Source organism: Fundulus heteroclitus, chromosome 2 (assembly GCF_011125445.2).
Source record: "Fundulus heteroclitus isolate FHET01 chromosome 2, MU-UCD_Fhet_4.1, whole genome shotgun sequence".
NCBI lineage: Eukaryota > Metazoa > Chordata > Actinopteri > Cyprinodontiformes > Fundulidae > Fundulus > Fundulus heteroclitus.
In genome coordinates, this window is record NC_046362.1 from 19,663,091 (window position 1) to 19,687,933 (window position 24,843).

A 24,843-nucleotide genomic window follows, 5' to 3' on the forward strand; every position below is an offset into this window, starting at 1 on the left:
GATCAACACGGAGGAACGGTTCAAAGGCACGGCTGCAGATACGGCCGGGTCATTATAATCTCATTACCTTTTCAAACAAGTAATCCGATATCGATTCAACATCGACGTCAGATAAAAATTAAACACAAATTTTAAATCTTCTTACCATTAAAAATGTTGGGTGCAATAAGCAGTGCTTGCCTTTTAATAACAGCACTTTTTACATTATCTTTCATTTAAAAGCAAATAGGAGCACATCTATCCAATTATTTTACTCAAATGCAGACTTTGCATTAGATCAAGACTGATCCAAATCTTCTGAGCAAAGACAAATGTAGGATAGTTTTCCCCCCCAATCAAGCCCAAAAGAATTAGCGAAGTAAGGCAGATGTGCAAAACACTTAATAAATTTTGGATCTACAGTGATTTACACACCTCTTTCCAACAACAAATATGGCTAATGTGTTTCATTAAAATATTGCATTTTTATATTTTGTGTAGCAGGTAAAAATAATTCACAATATCATTTTTGGATACCTTTTTTTCATTATTATATTTTTTGGCCGTGGCCCTCGTGATGGAAATTTTGGACATTCCTCCCTTAGGACCAGGACAAAGGTTAAAGGTGTTACCTTTTAGTGGTGCTAGATTACAACAAGGTTGTAAGTTGAACTTCAAAATTCAAAAACGAAGGAAAGTGGAGCCAGAGACAAAAATTGACTTTTTGCACTTACACCCTGGTTATGATCCACCAGTCTTAAGTACCAGCGCTGGTAATTTCTTCCCTGATCTTAAAACTTTGGTCAGGTGTGTTGTGCCTTTTTAGAATATGTTTAGCATGTATGTAGGTGTTCAAATCAGGTGCTGGTCATTTTGTACTTTTTTGTTTTGTACTCAACTTTTTCGGACACAAAAGGAAGCCTTCTGTTACGACACATTTTGTGATGATTAGAGTCGATTGGTACCTACTTCAGAGATGTTTCCTACCTGCTCTGACAATAAATTATTCAAAGTTATTTTAGCAATAGTGCACAGAATAGAAATTATGTTCTGCAATTTCAAAAACAATATTTAACAGCAGATGGCCGCTCACAGCCCTTTCGGTTTGAATAAGGGGGGGGGGGGGGCATAATTCACAAGATAGAACAGTTGAATCTTACCTGATCCAAACCAGGATCACAACCACAATCAGTGTAAAATACTTAATATGATATAAAATGTATCAAAACATGTGGGACAAGTGAATTGTTATGATCTCTTTAAAGAAAAAATCATAATTTTCTAATAATATGTAAATACCAAGAGAACTGAACTTAGGTGATATGGTTAACTAGAAGGGTATCAAAAGGTTTGTTTACAGGACTGAAATGTAAGAAGGTGGGAATGAAATGAGCGTAAAATGCAAATTGATCTACAAATACGTCATTTGATTTGCAATTCAGATCTGCGGTGGGAAAACATTTCAGATTAATGCACCTTTAATTGAAAAAAGCGACGTCTACGTCTGATAGACAGAGGGATTTCAACACAAGTATGACTGTAGTATGATCATTATATTAAAACATTAGACACAATTAATTTGGGCTTAAAAGATGGATCATCTTTTGGGGCACTGGGGTGGCGCAAGGGTAGACCCATGTTCAGTCAAACGTGTCTCCCCCTTCTCTTTCAACCAAATTTCCTGTCAGCTTACTATTCAATCAAGGCAACGAGTGCCAAACAATCTTTAAAAAAAAGATGGATCAATGTTTCAGGGTCTTTTTCATCTCAAGTGCTAACCTGGGTTTGCTTTTTTTGTGTGTTGTTATATGTCAGGGTACATAAACCAGATGAAACGACAGATGAGGGACTGGACTCAAGAGAACTCTATTGCTAAGACCAGAAGCAAGAAAAATAGCTCAAAGTCCATTGGTTGGAAGGAATGTACAATGTTTTGTTTTTGTATTTTAGATTCTGATATTGTGTCCGAAAACGTAAAGAAATATGTCAGTTTCCATGCTGAAAAAATGAGGGATGGTGACAGACACAGAAGTCAGGACGGACACAAGAAGACTTACATTGGTAATGACAGAGAACTTGCTGATTCCACACAGAATGTTGTACCAAATCCCTGGAGTCAGCATGAACAGAGAGACAAACAGGGAAAGGGAAGAGTGCCCATCCACATGAGAGTGGGTGATTGCTGTGAGTTTTTATGGTATGAAAAAGAATTCTACCTTCAGCATGAAGAAAAGAAAAAGGAAGCGAATGCAAAGACTGGGAGAAGATTTAGGTCAACATGTGAAAAGAATCTGTACCTATGTCTTTACACCTGACTGCATCGGGTCGCCGGATCTCGGTGACAAATTTCGCAGCGTCCAGGCGAATCTCGATGACGTTGTTGAGCAGAGCGAATGCAGGCGCCAGCGGGAAGGAGGCCACAAACAGAGACACAAATCCGTACTGGATAACTGTGTGAAATATCGAGACACAAGCATTACACTGCGCGGCTGCAATGGTGGGTGAGTCAGTGCACGAAAGCGTGACACAGAGACAAAACTAGACTCACTCATCTCCATGTACTCTGGACTAACACCCTCAAATGGTTCAAGAGCAAAATCTTTGTCAAACTGTTGTTTTGGTCTTATCTCTTCCGTATCGTCATCCTCGTTCTCCGCTGCTCTTTTCTTTCCTTTTTCTTCTTGTATCGTTCTGTACATCTTTTTCATTTTACTAAGAAACAGTGCACAAAAAACGACAGAGAATGACAAACAAGTTCAAGGAAGCGGATCTTTTCACAGTAGTCTGAATGCTAATATGTAAACAGGTGTGAATGCGCAGCAAACAGCTTAAACGGGCCGCAAATGGCCAAATGTGCTACACATAGACATGAATGATGCAAGACCCAAAACAGACAAATAAGGTAAAGAAAAGCAAAAGGAAAAAAATGTTGCAACAGAGAAATACTGGAATTAGAACAGAAAATGGACATAAGCAAAACTTTCAAACTTGCTGTAAAAACGGATGTGTGCCAGACCATGAAGGGGTCTCAAGCAACAAGTCAGGTGGGACATGACACTCAATAAAGACATTAACGTGATGCTCAGAAGAAAGTTGGAGGGAAAAAAGAAACGTTACATCTTTGTCCATGTCTTTTTAAACACGTGGCTATATTTTTTTTACATCAGTATATTTACATTAAGTGATATTAATGCGCTTGTCTTTACTGAGGGTTTGGTCCCATGTGATTTCCCATAGTGGGCTGGCACATTTCTCTTTTGCAACATTTTCTGTTGCATTTGTTTTTAGGTGTGTTTTGGAGTTTTGCATCATTCATCTCTGTGCAGCATTTTTGGCCGTTTGGTGCACGTTTGCACCTGTTGGCCAAAACACTTTATTGTTAACTGTAAAAACACATGAATCTAATAGAAAAGTGTGTACTGTAAACTTGCACATCAGCTGTGTGAGACAAAAGGCTTGACAAAGGAGGCCCTACGTAAATTGTTGACTACGTCACATAAATGCAATGGGGAAAAAAACAAAACTTTCAGAACTACAGCAAGAGGTCTCCTCGGTTCTGAAAATGTCTACAGGGGGTTTATTAGAAAACAAGGTTTTAACATGGTCCTGATCCAAAATGTTTTGTCTTTATTTTTATTAACCACACTTGCTTGTTAGTTTGGTTAAATATGTCTTTTGGAAGCTATTGTCAATCTAGATATGGCATGAAAAGACACTGAGTTATACGTACGGGATGACAATCTCAAAGACATTGTTTTGAATGAGCTGTTTTCCGAGCATGATCATACTGAGCTGGATGCACAGCTCAATGAGGCAGCCTGGAGGAGCACACTGTGGAGAACAACAACATTTCCTCAGAATAGTTTATGACAGAGAGAGAGACAGAGAGAGAGACAGAGAGAAAGAGAGATGGATGGATGGATGGATGGTTGGACGGACGGACAGACAGACAAGTACTTTTAGTTATTTAGGGTAGGCAGGTGTTTGTGGTAAAGGTACTGTGAGAATTGTGCTGATGCACAGTTTCTTATTCGACTCCAGTAGGGAATTGCAATGCATTAGATTCTACTTCAGGAAACTATCTCTGATCATGCACAAATTTGAACCATGAGTCAGCAGAATAATCTAATATCAACTGTAAGCAACAGTTTTGTCCCCATGAGAAACCCTTCTCGACCTCCTCTCCTCCCAGTCGACAAGTACGAGATTAGACACGCACCTCAAGCTCCTGCACAATCCCCAGTGGAAGGACTTTTCTTTTTCTTTGGCATAAATGGCTACGTCTCGGTTACATTTTTTTTATGTGGATGGTCAACGCCCCTTGTTGTGCCATTGGCAGAGAAAAGTCATCCCGGGTTGTCCCCAGGTCGCTTATTGTTCCTACTGAAAAAAGCCTGGACTCGCTCAATCGCAAAACCTATTGTTAATATAAAGTTACGTCTTTTAACTCATAACACACTGCGTAAAAAGCTTTTTTCTAAACCAGACAAAAATAAATTCAGGTATATTCCTTAAACATAAATCTAAATCTAATAATAAAATTATCATTGTTAATATTAATCATTAATTATCATTAATTTCTTTTATTACACAGAAACCAAACTCAGGTTCCCTGGAATGTCGGCCAGTCTAAGCGCTCAGCATGTTGAAGTGAGTGACACTTCAACAGTGCAGATAGAGTGTATGCATAGTATAGCATGAGTCACGGTAACGCTATTATCAAGTTATTGCCTATTGCATTTCATTGCCTTTATGTGAGTTTTGTAACAGTATTTTTAATGGCATGTTAAAAGAGTCTGCGGTAGCCTGGCTTAGGTGGATATCAAATTATGCATGGTACAGAAACATAGGTGTAGAAAGGTGCTGCTGAATTGTTCTGTATTGAAAGCTGCACATCTTTGTGTGACATTTAAGTGCAAGGCAGATGCACAATGACATGAAGCCCATATGGCAACTTTGCCTAATAAGTTTCCAAATTAAGTTAATTTTCATGTAATTAAAAAAAAACAGTTTTCTACAACAAAAAGTTCATAAAAAAAGTGTGCAATTTAAAAAAAAAATTAAATATATGCTAAGCATGTGTTAAGTCTGTTTTGGTTACATGCTTACCTTTCAAAACAGTTTTTATTTTCTTTAGTATGGGGCAACATTGTCTCACAATTTGTCACAAAAAATAAAAAATAAGCAGTATGCAAAGCTACACCTACCTCCTCCATGCGATAGTCTCCAAAGACATAAACATAATCACCAGGCCGCCCAGCAAACCTGTATGAAGACAGGACCGGATTACATGACAGGGGATTGAAGGCCAACAACAGTTTTAAAATTGTTGGGGGAAAAAAGCAAAAAAAGCTAAATGAAACCCACCTGCCCTTGAAGAAGGCAACATAGAAAATAGGGGCAAAGGCGTTCATGGATTTCAGAAAGAAAGACTTAAAGATTAACCTCTCTTCAAACTCGTCCTCTGTCTTAGGAAGTTCTGTTGGAAATTTGACAAAAAAAAAACGATGAATACATCAAAAAGCACAACTGACACCACTTCAGTAACTGAACTACTATATCTCATACAACTATTACACAAAATATACTAAAATAGTTGAAGTATGCTAAACTGCACATCTAGAACAGTGTTTCCATTTAAACATTTGTTCCAGAGAGGGAGAAAAAAACCCAATGTGAATTATTAACCATCCTTGTTTCGTGGTTACTCTGTAACAATATTAAACACAGTACCAAGCTCGGTCAGCCACACAGCGATCGCTCCATAGACCTCTTCCAGCACCAGAACAACCAGCATGTTGAGGACGATGCCTGTGGTGGTGACGGTCATCCTGACACTGGCCTTGGCTTCCGGATCAGGGTTCATTGACCACACACTTAACATGCAGATACGATAAACTACTACTCCAAATACCGCAGAAAAGGTGACAAAAATCTAAAAATGAAAAAATAAAACACAAGATGAAAAATACTGGTTCAGAAGGAGAATGTAATTATAGCTATTGTGCATTTTAACTTGTTCTTTTTTGTGCTGTTCAAAGATTGTAGGCAACTTTTAACTACTTTAATCTTTCCTGCCAAGGAGTCAGATTCTCTTGTCATTTCTTAAAGGGGTCCGGCTTTCTGAAGGCTTTTCAAACTTCAACTTTAAAACTATTTGGACATTGTCAGCTTTATTACTTTTTAAATAGATGACTATTTATTCGTTATCAGTAGTAAAAGAAAACATTGGTTCATCTACTGAGTTGCGAAACATTGTTGTTTATTCCCCAAAAAGAAAAACAATCCCTTAAAGATCTGTTTAGGAACTGAAACTAGACTAAAAATGAAATTGAAAAGAAATATTAAAGAAATTTTGCTCAGTGTCACTTTAAAAGGACTGCTCTTCAGAAGCAACCCAATGAGGACTGATCGTGCCTTGTAAGACCCCATAAGTGGATGAAATTTGGAGAATTCTAAATTTTTCTGCAGACAAACAAACCAACAGAGACTGCGAGCACCGGGAGGACCAAAACAACTGATTTCTGTGAGCTACCTGCTACGTCAGGAAAAATAACCATAATGACCCTCTATCTGTTAATCCACCTGATCCTTCTGTTAATCAAAAGATTAACTAGAGGATCGACAAAGAGACAGATGGCAAATGGAAAAGTGAGAACATGAAGAGAGTCTGAATGCAGTACCAGCAGCAGTAACGTGGACACATTGATGACATAACCTGACAGGTGATCCTCAATGTCCAAGGACTCGGGCTCTGGCTGTCAAGGCAAAGGTGCGTGTTAGCTGGATGCACAGAAAAAAACAACAACAACAACACATACAGGCATCCTTTACATCGCATTGTGGTGTGTGATGGGTTGTTATGTTCTGCACAAACACACACACACTATATTAGCAGAGGGGAGGGTGCATGTTTGCCATCTGAAAGGACAGAAATGTCCTCCCCTTCCTCCTCTCCCTCCTCCCCTTTATGTCTCGGTCAGTAATCTGGGCTAATCTCTGGCAGCTAATCTGCTTTGGACGCAACCACACACAGCACAGGAAGGGGGGGGTTCATTATGTACAGATATATTGTCATGCATTCAGAGTTAGTCCAAACTGACTTCATTTTTACCCTAATAGCTTAAACGAATGGTAGCATTTGTCTTAATAACAAAAGTGCATTTTCATAGTTGACTGTTATTGTTAATTTATGTATTTATGTGCTTCATCAGTAGGCCCATCCACTTATTGCGCAGAGGAGCGGTACCTGGGAGGCCAGCATCTGGTCGGTTTCTCCATCTACGCCTTCTCCAGCTTGAGTCAGCTAAAACAGAGGATAAAAAAAAGAGCGCGAGAGAAAGTAAAACTTGCATTAGAAGTTCAGTGCTGAAAAGGGATTAGAACTCTTACATGGAAACATACCTTCTTTTTAGCCTGTGTTTTCAATTTAGCTTTCTTTTCCTGAAGGGCTTCTTCATATTCAGGTCTCAGTTCGTCCTGCAGAGCACATACAAAAGACATGCACACTGAAATCCAACCTGAGCATCTGCTGAAACAGAAGCGATCGCGTAGCATGCGGAGTCTCTAATTTTGTCTGTCTATACAACTTGTCATTGGGGGTTTAAACGTTAGGCAAAAGTGTGCTTCGTTGATGGAAAGAAACAGCAACAACAGCAAAACGTGTTCAAAATGTGAAGAAGAAGAATACATGAAAAGGTATTTGCAGCATCTGCTGCCAGGAATTGTTCGATTTATATTATGTTTAAAGGGTTCAAACAAACAAAAAAAAAAAGCCGAATATCAGCATTATTGCTCACTGTTTTCTTACCATCAACTTCCCATAAGGCATTTATTTTGCTTATTCACATTTTCAGTGACTATCTTGTTTTTTGTGTCATTTTAAAAATATATACTCGGTTCTATTGAATTCTATTTTGCTCTATTCTATATATATATATATTTTTTTCCTTTATTTTAAAGAGTTATGCTTGCATTCCGAGCTCCCTACCTGAACTCGATCCTTCAGGCAGCAGAGAAGGAGACACATGGAAAACAGAGAGAACAGCTGGTGTTAGGCTGCGATTGTTTGTGTTGTGACCTTGTTGTGTTATTTTATCCATCGACTGCCCTTTAATACCAAGACCCAATCCCATTACTGTCCTTCACAGCGTAACTGTCTGGCAGCAAGCGTTTTGCTTTGTTAGGGGAAGTTAAAGGTCAAGATCTAACGAAAGCCTTCCAGGAAAACCAGCGCTGCTTTCGCACATTGGCCTGGGTTTGGAAAGGGATCTCTGAGACCATTAATGGTGTCCTTTTTCAAAAATTGAGGGCAGAAACACGAGTATGGTTATTTATTCTTATGTGATGCGATAACTAGAAAATCTACTTGTGTGTGTGTGTGTATTTGTGTGTGTGTACACACACGTTTTTCTCGAGCCTGCTTCATTACCTCTTCATGCTCCATGCTCGTCAGGTCCCACGAATGTTTCAGACACACCTGTCTCCTCTTCCAGTGCTCAAGGAAACATGCAGCTGCAAGACGATATGCGTAAGAAGCCATTTTTAGAAAGAGATAAAAATCAGATAATCGTGAGAATACATTCAGATCATTTTGTCATCTACGTCAAGCAAACATAGGGCCTGCAACTTTTATTGGAATGGCGTTTTTAAAAGCATTGGAAGGAAGCTTGCTCTCTCCAGTTCTGATTAGAAAAAAAGCAAACAAAACTAAAGTTAACTGTTTAAACCCGCTCACTTAAACTCCGATTAGACCAGCATTTCTCACTCTAAGACATCATTTTTGTCTTGTTCCAACAACAAATTTAAATGTCCTCTACTATCTGATGACACAAGGCAAAGCAAAGTTATGGATGGAAAATCAACATCAAATTTTATTCATTTTTGTTTGTTTTTTCTTTTTACCAATGAGTATCTGAAAAATGATGCATATATTTGTGTTCAGCACCTACTGAGTCAATACTTAGTAGAAGCACGTTTCGCTGTTATAGCAGCTCAAGGTTTTTTGGGGGTGTCTCTATCAGTTTTGCACATTCAGAGACTGAAGATGTTGTCCAAATCTTCTTTGCAAAACAGACCAACCACAGTTAGAAATTTTGCAAAAGATTCTTGCCTAGATTAACGTTTGGGCTTTTGACTGGGCCACTCTAACAAAAACATATTAATACAGTTTGATCTAAACCATTCCAATAAAGCTCTGACTGCATATTTGTGTTGTGGATGCTAGATTTTCTTTATTTTCTTTGCAGCATCTAACAAGATTTCTTCCATGATTGTCCTGTTTTTAGCTTTATCGGTTTTCTTTTGTATGTCTGCTTTTAAGTTTGTGGAGATAATGTTTCAGAAGGTAGTGACTACCAAATATGTGGTTCTAAAACTATATGGAATTTGATGTAACAAGGTCTCTCGTCCTAACAATGAAAAAAAGGAAATAGAAAATTCATTATAAAAATACACATGCAATTTATTGAAAGTGTGTTGCATATGTTGTTCCTCTAGGGACAGTGACAGGTCTTCACTAGGAGCCTTACCTGATCATTTCAGCAGAATTAGACTGATGCAGGAGAACAATCTAATAGAAAATCTCAACAGCTGCAATGAGTGGAGACTAAATGGCATAGACAGCCCACTGCACTCAGTGCTAACATATTGGACATCTAATCTAATCAAAGAGAGCAGCACAGACAACAGATCTGTCATTGCAGCTTCAACTGAGTGAGGCTGGTTTTTCCCTACATGTGGGAAGTTTATTTGGCATCAAGAAAACGAGGTTTATTTATATGTCCACTACCACAGTATTTCACAAGGCACGTCTACTCTGTGGTGAAGAGTAATTAGATTATCGTCTTAGCACATTCTCTGTTTCCCTGCCAAGATAAAGCTAAAGGGAGCAGACGTTTTCTTTCCTTTCTGTTTTTTTTTTTTTTTTTTTTTTTAAATAATGAGCTGCAAAAAAAAAGTCAGTTTCATTCAAGCCTCTTTTATAATCTCTGTCAAACAATGGCTCATTTACTGACTGAAGCTGTGTGAGTCTTCCTATCTCTGCCTGGCGAGTTGAAATGTGTGCTACTTGTTTTTAACATTCAAAGCAAAGTCTAGAGTTGGTGTATAGTTACCCCACAGGGACATGAAGATAGCAAAGAGAACAGTAGCTCCGTTGTCGAACAGGTAGGAGGCTCGGGCCAGTGAGCACACGGAACTCAGGCGCCAGTAATCACACACGGCATCACACAGCGGACACATTGTGATGTTCAGGTTGTCATCACATGTCTCCTGACTAGAATATGCATGTGAAACACATCAAACGTCGCGTCATTTCTCTCTCGTAGATTAGACTGATTCGTTTTGTTGAGCTTGAGAACGCCGTCCGCCTGCTTACCTTGGCACATTGGTGTCTACGGTAAATATGCCGTACAGGAAGACAATAATGCCCAGCACAGAGGGTGGAATGAGAAGCTGAGTATAAACACCCAGCCAGGCAAAATATAACCCAATTTGCTCTCCAAAGTACTTCCTGTAAACATGGAGACAGAAGATAAATTAGCGGCCAGCGTCCGTGGCTAAAGCCACAAATCATTCCTATCACCATCATTCAAACAATCGATAAACTTAAAGTTGATAAAAAATATCAACGTAATTGTGTATTAGCTGAGCTGTAGCTGACACAATCATAAATCATACCTTATTTATCATTTATAACTAAATTATTTCTAATGCACAGTAATGGTCAAGGACATTCAAATATGTGCTTTCTGTTATCTGTGTATCTGTGATAGACTGGCGACCTGTCCAGGGAGCACCCCGCCTTTCTCTGGTGAAACGGACCAGCCCCCCCCCCCCCCCCCCCAACTCCCCGTGACCCTACACTGACGAGCGGGTATACACAATGGATGGATGGATGTTATCTCTGTGTGTATTTTATCACAAGCAGACTTCTGTATGTGTGTTGACTAATCGCATAAACACAACTGTGGTTTGCTAAAACGTCCGGGTACCTGATCAGGTCAACAGGCTGATATTTGAACATGACTCCATAGTTGGCCCACTCTTCATGGAGAAGCTGAACAAAAAGAGACACATTATACAGAGGAAAATTACAAACTAAACTCTTATCAGACTTAAATAGTCTAATTGTTTAATCTTAACCTCCCCATGTTTAATGCATACTGTTTGATAGTAGGCAACATAGATAGGCAAGATATTTACATACACCTACACACCAAATTATTCATTATTATCTGCGTTCGCTAAGAACAAATGTTGCACGAGTTGCTGGTGTCGTCAGAAGTAATAATAACTGATTACTGATTTACTTATTAAATAAAAGGAAACGGTGATTTGACCTAGTTCCAGGACTTTATTTGAGAAACAGAGCAAAAGTAAATTATCCCTCAGGCTGCAGCCTTTTGCTCTCCCAGCTTTGTTCTGATGTCAGCAGCACCTTTCACACTGCTACCGCAGACTGCAGCTTTGGACCATGAACCAATAACAATTACAACATGAAACCCAAACACTGATTGTCACACACCAGAAAGTAGGTAGGCATGGCCTTGTGAAACAGGGGAAAGTGGAGCCTTGGTAGCGGCCTGAACCTTATCTGAAGCTGACCCGGCCTTCTCCTTTCCCTCCCATCTGCAGATGCGAGTAGGTTTTAATGCTCCGAGTGGGTCAGAGTTTGATAGGTATGGCTTTGAAGGAGAAGAGGCCTTTGCACCCGAATTTTCTATCTGGATATTTCGGATGATTTTTTTTTTATTTTAAAGATGCATTACTTTGGATTATCACAAACGGTGTTCATGAAGATAAAATGTGCTAGTGTTCACAAACCCACAAGATCTGACCTTTCACCGACAATCCTTTACAGGTATCTAAGATTAGTTGGATATCTATATTTATAAAACTTTATTTATGCCTAAAAAATATTGTAATATTACGTAGCCCCTAAAGGGACGGTGAAGGGAAATAAAATAAATTTACTTTCTGGTGCTCTCCACTTATTTTCGGCATCTGGTGCTTACCAGAAAGTAACATTTTTAAAATTTCCATTCAATGTCCCTTTAGGGGCTCCACATTATATTGACTTGCTACAGCAAGTATAATTTACCAGGTATTTGCAAACAGTATTTCTTTACTCCTGTAACCCACCTGTCTGTCATTTCGTTGATCTTTTCTTCCTCTCCGTGTGAACGAACCCTAAAGAAAAGCAAGACCACAGTTTAGGCTAATGCATGTAAATAGAGCAACATCTATCTGTAGGTCAGTCAGTAACGTGTGTTGGAATTCCCCTGGCATGAAAAGGGTGTGTTTGGTCTTCTTGGGTGTGACAGATGTATAAACTGTAAGTATTTGACTGTGATGACTTTGATTGTACTGAGCTGAAATTAAGTGAACTATCTACGTAATTAAATTTTGAGTTGGATGGAATTTTTTGTTAGAATGATTCATGTAAATAAAACAAAAAACTAAAAGAACAAAGAACAGTTTGGTAACTGTGTTTTCAGTTTTACTCACATCGTGCAGAGGAAAGGCAGAAATGTAAACTCCTCGAGCCAGCAATGAGTTGATGCCTTATGAAACAAAAACAGAGAAGCACAAAATCTTGAGATCACTGAAAATGGACAAGGAATCAATAGAATATTCTTGAATATATATACATACATACATACATACATACATACATACATACATATATATATATATATATATATATATATATATATATATATATATATATATATATATATATATATATATATATATATATATATTAGGTTGTCTACACTTGATGCATACAGTCAGAACCATAAGGCGGGTTTTCTGTCTCGCTTACACCCATTAAACATTATTGTAGGGGGATTTAAAGCCTTTTAACCTTTACCTTTCTAATAACTAAGGCAAGAGGTCTTGAAAAGTAGGTGTTTGCTTTATTTTCCAAAGCTGAAGTGCAACTATAGATTAAAGCAGGACAACAAAGCAAAGCCTCAAAATTGAAGCTTTGCTAAATCGTATTGCCATCATGAGTCAGAAAGCCAGCAGTTCCAGGCACCGATTTAACTCACCTGTGGTTTGGCAAGTCCGCGTGCAGGTAGTGCGGGCAATAATCTCCGCAACCTAGAAGCAAACATAGCATTAGTTTCCTATTCAAAATCAAGAATGATATTTGGTAGCACTGCACGATGCAGCCCACAGTTTTCCAGATCTTAAAGGTTACTTTCCATGAACCTTCTTATAATTTAGCAGGTACTTTCAATAACTTTCATGCAATTTACTGGTTGCCTTCATGGTACTATTTAGATAAACGGCAGAGGTTAACAAGTACTTTTTCATTTAGAGTCAGGGTTTCATGGAAATTACCAAATGCTTCCCAGAACTTTGATTGAACAATCCCAGAAGTTACCAACTTCTTCCTGGACCATTTATTGAACTTTTCTAGAACTCATCAGGTACTTTCCATGACTTTCACAAGATTTTCATGAAAGGTTATCTGGAAGTGTGTGAGTATGTACCAACTGCCTTCTGGAACCTTCTGTGAAACTTTCAAGTTCTTACTCAAGTTCTGTAAAGTACCTGGCAAGACCATATTAGTTCCAGAAAACAGCTGGAAAATAGCTGGGAAAACTACCATTAAAAACTTCCACTAGGTGCTCGAGAAAGTTTCCGAAAAATTCTAGAAAGAACCTAGAAAATTCAGAAAAGTTTCATGAAAGTACAGGAAAGTTTCCTGAAAGTACCCCATTGGTTTCCGGAAAGTTCCACATAAAAGTTCCACATAAAACCCTCAACAGTCGTTGAGGGTTTTAAAAAGTAGCTGGTGAGTTCCTTCAAAGTTCCTTCAAAGATTCCTGGAACGTCACCTTAAAAATGCAATACTCAAAATAGATGCTCCCAGTTCTGGTCAACGACCAAGTACGTTCAATGAAAGTAAGAAGTAAATTCCATTAAAGTCCTGAAGAAGTGGCTTATTAGTTCTGGAAAAGTTCTCGTTAATTTCCAGGAACCTTCCTTAAAAGTTCCAACACTTACTTGGAAAGTAACCTCTTCATTCTGAAAAGTCAATACTATATATAGTTCTACCAAATATTCTGCGCAGAAGACATTTGGAAGAAATCATCTCACAGACTCACTATTCTGCTTCGCGTTGCATTGTCAAATAAAGTTGCTGTTGACTTGATGTCGTACCTGCAGAAAATGACAGTGTTACAAGTAGAAGTATGTATTAAGTTTAGAATCAGCATTCAGAAGGTGTGGACACTGTGATGATGGCAGCGAAAGCAATTGACCATCAAATGATTTTTATACAAGTGTATTATTTGAATAACAATCAAACCATAAAAGCAGATCAAACCAACAAGAAGTAGCCCATGTACTCACAAGTGGAGCTTATCTCTGATGAATGAGTGTTTGAGAGTTTTGAAATGGACACGCGACTGCAAGTCTTTGTGGATGTCGTTGTCGGGGACATCAGGCTGAAATGGTCGGTTCAGTTGGGTGACGACGGTATCCCACATTCCAGCGATGCCTGTCCTTTTCCTCAGTTCACATTTCTGCTTAAAAGAATCGTGAATGAAAAAAAAACCTTTGATCCCAATTAATCAAGTGCATTTCATAGCTCTCGAAAACATAGATGTTAATTGGCTGTCTGATTAGGAGAATGTATCTTGTTGTGTTAACAACTAGGATGTTCAAGATATTGCAAATATTTCATCAATGCAACATCAGTGTGTGCATAAGTGATATTGCAAAGGACCGTTTGGAATGCATTAATTGTTGGCTAACATTATCCAAAGTGTTATGAACTTGCATTCTATATGCTAATGTCATATTTAGCCAGTTGTACTGAGTCTAACAGCAGCAGATGCTCACAGTAAATACATATGGCACCACCCAAAATGCTAAATGTCACAGAGTGATGAAAAAGAGCAGAAAAATGTTACCAACTTTATTATCAGGCAAACATTTTTAAATCTTGGGCAGCCCCATTACCAGCTGTTTCCCCTTATGGTAATTTATCATCAAAAATATTCAGTTAGGTGTTATACCTGTATATCTCCTTTCTTTAAAAAAACACATTACATTTTAGCAAGCTGTGCGATGTTGCTCATCTTAGTAGTCAAAATACTATGGCTGAACAGTCTATTTACTCTATCTCCTGCTCAAAGTGAGGATCTGCAAGTGGCCAAAATGTTTTCAATAAAACCTAAATATTCACCATTCAGAGGAGAAAACAGGCGTACCTTTTTTACAGCTACTTTAATCTTCTGCAATTCTGCTTCGCGACTGAGGATTGTCCAAGGAATGTGCAGTCGAATAAAGCTGATGCCATTTAACCTCTGCACATGAAGAAACAAAGGAAAATGGAGCAGTAGGGAATGAGAAAAGGTCTATTTATCACAAACTGAGCCTTATTCTCTAACAAAAACAAACAAACAAACAAAACATTCCTTTTACTCATTTATTGAGTATAAAATCATGGGGAAAAAGCCAGTTTCCATGATTGTCTGTAAGTGTGGAAGACTGATCATCATAGAAAAATATGTTTTTGACAATTTGCTGGTCTGGGGTACGCCACAAGGCCAAGAAGGAGAAACATCAGCAATAACCTAAAAGATGGATTTGTATCTTCCAATTAATCTCGAAAGGGTAAATAAAGAAATTTCAGAACACTTTGAAGTCCATCTTCTCCATAAGAAAAATTGTTCACGGGCAAAAACAAACATTTAGGAAAGTTGCTAATCTTTCCAGTACTGGACAGCTCACCAAATTTGCCCCAAAGTGGAACCAAGCAATGCTCAAGGAAATTGCTAAAGACATCGACGTCCATCTCAGACTCTACAGAACTCGGGTAACACATCACCATTTAAAATCAATGACATTTCAATTCCAAAAAACAGAATGAGAATATCTTGTTTGAAAGGATTTTCAAGAGGAATGATTTTCTATTTAAAAACAATGGCAGGAAAGCTTAGGTTTGCAAAGTTGCAGTGGAGAGAACTGCAAGACTTCTTGAAGCTTGCCCTTTGGACAAAATTGAGATGTCTGATAACAAGACGCTGTGCCATTATTCAACATAAACAAACACAGATTGTAAGCGGAAGCATTTTATATCAGCTACAAAGCATGGTGGTGGAATTGGGAGGATTTGGACTCCTTTGCAGCCACAGGATCTGGGTACCTTGCAGTCATGAAGTCATCCTAAAGCTCCTCTGTTTACCAAAGTATAATAGACCTGAATGGGGAGACCACCTGAAAGCTTAGCCAAAAGGGACTCTTTAACGTCAATGATCCCAAAATACAGAAGCAAATCTACAACAGACTGGCTAAAAAAAGAACCAACATGGTGTTGGAATGGCTAGGTCACATTTCAGACCTGAACCCGACTGAAATGCTGCTGTGGAGGATTAGGAGAGCAGTGCATAAACTGCAAAGAACTGAAGCAATGTCCTAAAGGAGAGTGTGCCAAACTTCCTTCAGAAAAGATGTTACTTCAAAATATTGCTGCCACACGTAGCTGCACAAACTGTTGAATGCTTGGATGCACTCATAGAGCCTTCTTTCCCTCATAACTGTGAAAACATTTGGCAGAAATGTCATTTATCCGCAACAAGCTCTTCTTCTGGCTCTGAATATACATCGCTGAGACAAAAGTATTTGCCCCATCAAAGATCTTTTATGCTGTCTTTGCTTTTCTTTTTACAACACTTCCGTGGTTCAGATCAGCAAACAGATTTTAAGTTCCACAATCGCTTTAGGAAGTAGACAAAAGCAGTTTGGAAGTGACATTTTATTTGTTGAGGGACTAAAGCCATACAGGCCAACCTGGCCCTATGTGAAAATGTAATTGCCCCCTAAACCACTGCTTGTGTCACACCTGGCAGCAACAACTGGAAATCCATCTTTGCATCACCAGTGAGGAATTTTGGCTCACTGTTCTTTGTAAATTGTTTTAATTCCGACACATATTTATAAGTCAAGGTTTGACCAAGTCACTCAAAGTAATTAACTTTGTTTCAATGAGCTGTACAGAAGTGGACACACTGGTGTACCTTGGACCATCGTCTTGCTGGACAACGCAGAGGCGATTGTTTTTAAGATCGTGAGAAGATGCTTCAGCAGTGTCCAGTAGAGAGCAGGATCTGTGGTTTCATTAGCCCCATTTACACTACCCTTGTTAAACCGATCCATGCCGAGCTCGGACCGAGCTTGGATCAATTAACCATGCCGAGCTTGGTTCTGACGACCGTTTACACATCACGCTAGCACGGTTCCTCGCCTCCTAGTGACAATCTGCGGTACTACTACTACTGCTCTCTAGGATTGAAGGAGGGACTCAAGCAAATCAAAATGGCGGTGTGCGTAACATTCAGGAAGTTATGCTCGGTTATAATTGTGATATTTTGTTGTTTGGAGAGTCAGGCGAAGAAGGCAACCTTTGGTGAATTTACTTGACAGAGTCGGCTTCTGGGAAGTGGATGAGACAAATGAACGTCTAATCGGGGCTTACAGACGCAGGAAACAATGACAGATGTTGAGGTTCATCACACTGCTAAGCAGAATCATCACTGGAAACCGTGTGGCACGGTAAGGAAGCTAGTTGTTTTATGAATGTCTGAAACCGCAAAATTAGTCAGCTGACCGTAAGGAGATGACGCGGTCTGCTCATGCGCTCTTTGTTATCAGAGAACCGAGTCAGTCCACAAAACACATTCCCAAAAGTCTTGGGCACCATAAAGATGGTAACTGTGAAATGAGCCTTAGGGTTCTCTTGGCTTAGCAGTACTTTCAGTTTTGGAACAAATGTTATTCCCCCAAGCAACTGTATTTCTTATTGTTGAATTATGAAGACTGGCCTTAACATTTTTTTTAGATGTTTTTATTTTCTCCAGTGATGTCCACAATGGGTCTTAGACTGATTGTATTAGGCCACTCCTGGAAGAGTTTCCCCCTGCTAGCTTTATGGATAATGTCACTCACTGTGGTTCACTGGAGTTACACAGCCTTAGAAATGACCGTGTAACTCTTTCCAGACCGATAGATCTCACTGACTTTGTTTTGAGGGTACGTTTTTGCTTTCTGTAATCTTTTATTCTACTTCATGATCTCAGACAGGTACTATTTCAGGGATTTATTTATTCTACATGTCTGACAGTAATAAGGGCTGTAGGTGGGGCTTGTGAAACTCAATCAGAAAAAATGTGGCTCATTATTTCACAACTGACTGAGGTGGATTCATGTTTGCACATAGGGTTAGCCTTGGTTTGGATAACTTCTCCCTTTAACAGATGAAATTCTCATTAAATAACAGTTTTCTCCGATTATCTTTGTCTAAGATTACAATAAATTTGATTAAAAAAAAAGAAATCTGTCAGAGCGAGAATCACTGCTTTGCAGATGCAGATTGACTAATTAAGACATTTTAACATTAGAGGTTATAGCTCAGGTAAAAACCTAACATTTAAGTATCCAATTAATATTTGATTTAGTGTGAATAAAATACTGCATCAATACATAGTATTCATTATGAAAAACCTTTGTAAAGCAACCTCTAAATGTGACACCTCTTCAGCAAATACACTTTCAACAGTGAATCACTCTCAAAAAAGGGCTTGTAATCCAGCCCTCGGATCAAGTTACTCACAAACAGCGTTTTTAACCCCTGCAACCAAAACAGCGTCTAATTTAACAAACCAGCAAATGTGCAGAGACAAACACAAAAACCACAAACAATGATTTACACACTGACATATGGAGGAAAAAAACACTGTAATTTAAACATGCTGCAAAATAAAACAGAATAATGTGCAACGGGGTGGTTTGTTATCGGTGCAGGGATAAAAGGCGGCACCCACCTCTTTGTCACGTTCAATCTGTAGTCCGGCCTCCAGCAGTCCTGCTTCAAACTCCTCCCTCATCAGAGCCTTCTCCTCCCCAGAAAGCTTTGAGTCTTCTGCATCTCCTGCTGCTCCACCTGCCTCCCCGGATTCTCCTTCTGGCTCCAGTCGAATTGGTAGAATTATTGGCAAATTCCCATTGGATGAAATGGACAATCGAGGCTTAGAACCTCGCCTCTTTTTGTATTTGTAGCAGAGTACGTAGTCCACTTTTCTCTTGCCATCAGCAAAAAAGAGTCCAGGTCCTAGATCAATGCCAGATTCCTAACAAACAAACAAACAAACAAACAGGCACACATTTAGGTGCATAATAAGTTGAAGTTTGGAATCCAGAGACAGAAAACGAAACATTTTTTAAAGGCCTACAAAGACAATGTGGCAAGTATTCCTCCTCAGCTGTGGTCTTACCAGTGGAGGGGGTACATTGGTCTCAGGGGGGGTGACAGGTCCTCCATTGGCAGCATCGAGTCCAAACCCAGACAGAGACCGCGCCAGTGACACAAGCTTTGCTGAGTGAAAAGCTGATGACTCACTCATTGCTTTGGTGAAGGATATGTGCTCTTTTCCGTTTCATCCCTCTGTTGAAAGAAGGACGGCAAAATCTACGTCGGTTCAATTTGGAAGTGTGACCCAGTGGCTATGGGTGTATAAACCTCATTTATGATGTTTATTATTATTATTATTTTACTTTAACTGTATAGAAAAGCAAACTAGATTCCCCCAATCACTAGGTAATGTAGTTGTGAATATTAAAGGAGTAAAAATAATATTATATAACATGATTGACTATTCAATTGATTATTATATAACTAATTGTAATATATTGTGTGGGTTTCCGCTGGTGTTTTTGACCATTTGTTTTTGGAGAACAGCTCAAAGTCTTTGAGGTTGGAAGGCCTCCTTGGCAGCACAATAATCTTTATCTTCCCTACAGATTCTTAAATCAGATTCCAGTCGGGGCTCTGGCTGGGGCCACTTCAAAACAATACAAATCTCAGTTTAAATGGAACACATTATGCAAAATCCACTTTTTTAGCCCTTAAATACATTTTGTCGCGTACCAAGAGTCTGTAGAAGTGTAAAACATTTGAATATAGTCTGTCCAGGAGCTGAATAAATATCTTTATATTCTTTTTGGGTCGTATTTTTCAATCCGCTCAGTTTTCTCTGTTTTCTGTCACGTTTTTTGAACAATTACATCAGTATTTGCTGCAGAGCTGCTAAACAAGGTCATGGACTTCCAGCTTACCAGTCTCGCAAATCCACCATTTTTATTTCTCTGTGTGATTTTGTAGTCCAGGCTCAAGGATGCTGAAGCTACAGAACAAGTGAGTAGGTCATCAGTTTATTACACTGTCCCCCAGCATACTACAAACATGGCTGAAGTGGAATGCTCTGCAAGCTGGAAGGGGGGGCAGGGTGTGAAGTGCTTCCTTTAGATTTTAAGAGACCGCACCAAAACAAATTGCTGTCAGACTCTCCTCAGAACAGGGGCAAAAATGAGGAACGTGAGGGTAAATTAACGATGAATTCAGACCAAAGCATTGCAGTCCCACTCTATCCAGCTTCTGTAAAGATTAAAAGCATTAAATCTCCCTTTTAAATCTGGCTTTCATTTCATTTTCTGGCGCACATTCATACTCTCATGACCCCCTGAGGACCAAGCCAAAAAAAAGTCTTTCTGTCTTTGAACGTGGAAGGATTGTTTAGGTCTACGGGAAAGTCCTCTTACATTATTGAATTTTTTTCTATTGATTTAAAATATTTATTTTATTCATTGTGTTCAAACAAAAACAATTAAACGCAAAAGCAAACATTCTAAAGTCCCGAATGAAAGGGAGAGGAAAGAAGAATTTCATGTTATCTGCGCCCTTTAACTAAAGCAATATATTTATAAAAAAAAAAACTTAAATTACAAAATCATCAACAACAAATCAATAAGCATCATTACACTATTACAGCTTGGTTTGGTTGTAGTAAAACCGTTAGTTTCTTTCAATTTTGGTTTATGTGACAAATAATTCAAGAGACAGATCTCAAAATGTTTTATACCCGTGTTGAGCCAGAGGACCTTACAAGCTGTTCAGGAAGACCCAAATATAGGCCTTTAGTAATGCTGATTGCAGCCTAACCACCATAAATGGCATATGCAATAAAAGAACAGAGGAAAACCTCCTGGGAAGCCCACATCTCCTCACTCGTTACAAACCTGCCCATCTGTACTTTGCGAGGGAGAACCAACTGGGACACCGTCGGACAACTGAGTGGTGCGAGAACGTTTTAATCTCTGATGGGAAAGAGATGCTCTTCGGACAACATAGCTGTCATTACAAGGATAAACCTCTGGAGATGAGGCTTTTCCTTCAGTGGAACAATGACGCTTGGGAATGTGCCGAGGCATCAAAATGTGCTGGTTATGCTGAGAAGATGTAAGTGGCCATCCCTCTAGACTGCTGATTCATGACTGGGCCTTTACACAGGGAGATGCCTCAGTTCACAATTATCGTCGGATAAAGGGAGGTTTACAAAAAAAAAGGGCATCAGATCCAGAGCATGTATGAAGTATCCTTCACCACATGGAGCAACGTTCCCATCAAGCTACTAGAAACAGTCAAAGCCAGCTAGACTAAATAATTATTTGAAGTGAAACTATTCACTTTTTTGGGTACAATGAGTACTGATTTAGTAGATAAGACCTTCGTGAACAGTCTGTTTCAGTGGCAATAGCGAGACTGGGTTTGACTCTCTCTTCGTTTATTACAAAAATATTGAAAGAAAAAAAAGCAATTAACTAAACAAAATTGTTCTTTTCGAATTTGAGAGAAACATTTCAGTTTAACTTAGATCTGTACCTTTCAAAAATGACGGTTGTTATGTGATACAATACACAGTGGTGGTTTGTTTAGGCTGCCATAAAAACTCTAAAGGAAATTTAATCTGTCCTGTCCATGTCTTTCACTAATTTGAAGCCCGCAGGCTCAGATTAAGCAGTGCAGCAGAGTGAAACCCAGACGGCACAGTTTCAATCTGTTGGGGGTAATTTGGTCACTGGGCTCATTCTCTGGCTGCGAGGAATAAAATACGCTGAGAGGTTCTTCAGCATTACACAGTTAGAGGCCGATGGGAATCCATAGATCTAAATCTCCCAAATGAAAACACCGAGCACGGTTACAGCATGGTACAACTAGAGATACTAAAATGTCCAGTTCATATTCTCCAATATATTTTAGAGATTAAAAATACTGTAACACCAGACATATTTTAGAGTATGAATGACAGTTTAAAGTAATTCAAGGCAGCCATTCAGGGACTTTTGGATTAATTATTTAAAGGCTCTTTTAGCCTATTCATGTTGTGCAAATGAGGAAGGTCTTATTAATGCTTTTAACGTAAATGGAAACAATTTAAATCTAGTGTGAGGCAGTAATAAGACTAGTAAAGATGCACCAATCAATAAGCCGATTTGATGTTGATATTAAAGATCTGCATTCATTTGTTGCTATTCATTAATTGCATTAATACAAAAGACTCGCCATTTTCAGACTATAAATGACCATTCTGATTAACTTTTTTCAGTTGAATCAATATCAAATAAAGGTTAGGGAAGTTGCTTTTATGCACAAAATGGGGATAATCTTGTACTTAATTTGTTTTTGGTCGATTTGAAATGCTACCACTGACAATAAACTTGCAGCACTTTCTGTTTTTTCATGTGTTATGAAATAAACAGGAAGTCAGTATTAAATAACTTAAAATAGTGGCCTACCATATTTCACATTACAAGTGAGGCTATTCATGACCTGTTTTCAAAAGTTAAGTGATTGTAAATTGGAAATATTTTTCAACACTAAAAAATATGTTTCATGGAACAAAAAAACAAAAACAACAAAGTATCGATTTCAGAAAAATGCAACAATTTAGGAAATGACTATCTGCATCTCCTGATCTGTGACAATGTATTTGTTTTGCATTTTTTTCTGAAACATATCTTTGCAGAGAGTTGTTTTTTAAGTGATGGTGTTTCATTTAATGCATGTGTTACTTTTTTTTTTAGTTGTGAATGTATTTACTTATTTTTAACATCGTGTCTGTATGTGTTTGACGTGAAAGCCAAGAAATCACGAAAACGCATAGGCAGAACTTTCCCGCTGTGACTAAATAAGAGGTCTTCAGAGTAACTTACTTAAAATAATAGACGGTGAGAAGAGGCTACAAACTGGAAATACTCCGTAATCCACGCACATAATGGTCCCGGGCCAGAGCTGAACATAATCCGTCCGTCCACTTGACACACCAAGGAAAGCTGCGAGACATGTAAACACAGCAACAGTCAACCGAGCTGCATGCAGACAGTATGCACATTGCTTTAACTGTCAATCCTTCTACACATGTCCACCAACTTGCCAGATAATCCTAATTAACAAAGCATTAGCAAGCACAGAGCCAAGATGCAAGTGGAGACTATTTATCACTTCAGGATCAACCTTTCACACCTCAGTGCATTGGGATGGCTGCTGTAGACATTACAAAGGTGCTCATTTGTGTTTCTGTTCCATCTTCTGTGATGCTGTGACCACATGATAGCAAGTGGATTTGTAGGAGGCAGAAAATATCTCATGTATAGATATAGCAGAAGGAGACAAATGGGGGATTTGGAGGCTTAGCTTCCAGTAGAAACAGCAAGGCACCAAATTGGGGGTATTTATTTGACAAAGTATCTCCTTTGACACCCAGATGTTACCTTAGAAAGACTTTAGGTTTGTGTCTTGTTAGACAATTCGAACATTGTTGTCTCACAGTGATCCCCAAGAATACTTGCCTCATTGTAAATTGTTGTTTTTTTTCTTCAAAAGGGTTGCTTTGTTCTGCTGAAAATAGTTTTTCCTGTTAATAAGACAAGTTCCAAGTCTTAGATAGCGGAGAGCATGCGGTCCGGTTGTGACCCAAATGCACCAAGATCCGGCTCACGTACCGTGTGGAGTGACGGCCTGAGTACACTGCAGACTGTCTGACTTTGTTAACCTTTTAAATACATGACGACCCAACACGGTGTAAACTTCCTTGTTGTCTTTAAATGTGACCATCTAATATGTCTGAATGACATATTAGATGCACTTTTCTGCTGTAAAAAGTTATAGAATTACTGCACCTCCAAATGGACATTGTGTGTAAATATATCAGGTAAAAATGTTCCCCTCTTTTTCATCCTCAGTTTAAGTTAATAAACATGTCATGCTCATAGTGTTGTTTAATCATCTGTTCAGAATGCAAACTGAATTTCTGTTGTTTACATTTTGATTTTATTCTTGTATTTATTTACTTCTAATCGTGTAGTTTCCAGTAACTGTATCTGAGTTTCTTTGTTTTTTTTTATTCCATCTCTGTTCTGTCTATGTCCCGCCTTCTGGTTTAAGTTGTTTACTCTTTAGTATTTATCGTGCCATATGTATTGTTTTTATTCAATTTCAGTAGGTTTATGTTTTTGATACCTGCTTTGTTTTATGCCCCTAGAATTTAAAACAACATATTGCCTTCAGTTTAGAGTTTGTTTAGTAAAAATGTTAATTTTTCCACCTTGTCAGCGTGTTGCATTGGGTCCTCATCCCTGTTTCACACTACATTAAATACAAATACTGATCCCGTGTCCATACATGTACTGGTTTCACTCCGTTTTTATGAAATTTGTTTCTAAGCATGTTTGTGTGCACGTTTAGGATGCTTTCTCATTAGGAGACAAGTTAAAATGCTCTGAAAATGCAATGCATTCTCAGGTTGAATTAATGTTTCATGAATTCAAGTGAGATAAAACAAATTCAGTGACAAGGTGGGTCAAGCTTTTAAACCCTAATATGCACGTACATCTCCCGCACGTTCCCCGTGGAGTACAGATGTGATTAATGCAGAAATTTGATATTTATTTATATAGTGCCAATTCACAACACGTCATCTCAAGGCACTTTACAAAGTCAAATTCAAT

The 24,843-nt window shown here is 38.6% G+C and overlaps 1 protein-coding gene across 1 annotated transcript in view; it reads right to left on the reverse strand.

Annotated features, from left to right (window-relative positions):
* LOC105933967 (anoctamin-1) overlaps nucleotides 1-24,843 on the reverse strand; it is a 29,946-nt gene that overhangs the window by 3,614 nt on the left and 1,489 nt on the right. Inside the window, exons 2-25 of the mRNA XM_012873761.3 lie at nucleotides 23,050-23,169; nucleotides 19,275-19,444; nucleotides 18,825-19,130; nucleotides 15,213-15,308; nucleotides 14,350-14,522; nucleotides 14,103-14,157; nucleotides 13,038-13,089; nucleotides 12,490-12,545; nucleotides 12,124-12,171; nucleotides 10,974-11,038; nucleotides 10,358-10,492; nucleotides 10,095-10,255; nucleotides 8,411-8,493; nucleotides 7,970-7,981; nucleotides 7,384-7,458; nucleotides 7,229-7,285; nucleotides 6,663-6,737; nucleotides 5,713-5,914; nucleotides 5,347-5,458; nucleotides 5,187-5,244; nucleotides 3,710-3,810; nucleotides 2,528-2,691; nucleotides 2,277-2,429; nucleotides 2,037-2,089 (exon numbers count right to left, since the gene is read on the reverse strand). Coding sequence (XP_012729215.2) covers nucleotides 2,037-2,089; nucleotides 2,277-2,429; nucleotides 2,528-2,691; nucleotides 3,710-3,810; nucleotides 5,187-5,244; nucleotides 5,347-5,458; nucleotides 5,713-5,914; nucleotides 6,663-6,737; nucleotides 7,229-7,285; nucleotides 7,384-7,458; nucleotides 7,970-7,981; nucleotides 8,411-8,493; nucleotides 10,095-10,255; nucleotides 10,358-10,492; nucleotides 10,974-11,038; nucleotides 12,124-12,171; nucleotides 12,490-12,545; nucleotides 13,038-13,089; nucleotides 14,103-14,157; nucleotides 14,350-14,522; nucleotides 15,213-15,308; nucleotides 18,825-19,130; nucleotides 19,275-19,403 — 2,421 coding nt within the window. The 5' untranslated portion in view covers nucleotides 19,404-19,444; nucleotides 23,050-23,169. The remainder of the gene's footprint in view (nucleotides 1-2,036; nucleotides 2,090-2,276; nucleotides 2,430-2,527; nucleotides 2,692-3,709; nucleotides 3,811-5,186; nucleotides 5,245-5,346; nucleotides 5,459-5,712; nucleotides 5,915-6,662; nucleotides 6,738-7,228; nucleotides 7,286-7,383; nucleotides 7,459-7,969; nucleotides 7,982-8,410; nucleotides 8,494-10,094; nucleotides 10,256-10,357; nucleotides 10,493-10,973; nucleotides 11,039-12,123; nucleotides 12,172-12,489; nucleotides 12,546-13,037; nucleotides 13,090-14,102; nucleotides 14,158-14,349; nucleotides 14,523-15,212; nucleotides 15,309-18,824; nucleotides 19,131-19,274; nucleotides 19,445-23,049; nucleotides 23,170-24,843) is intronic.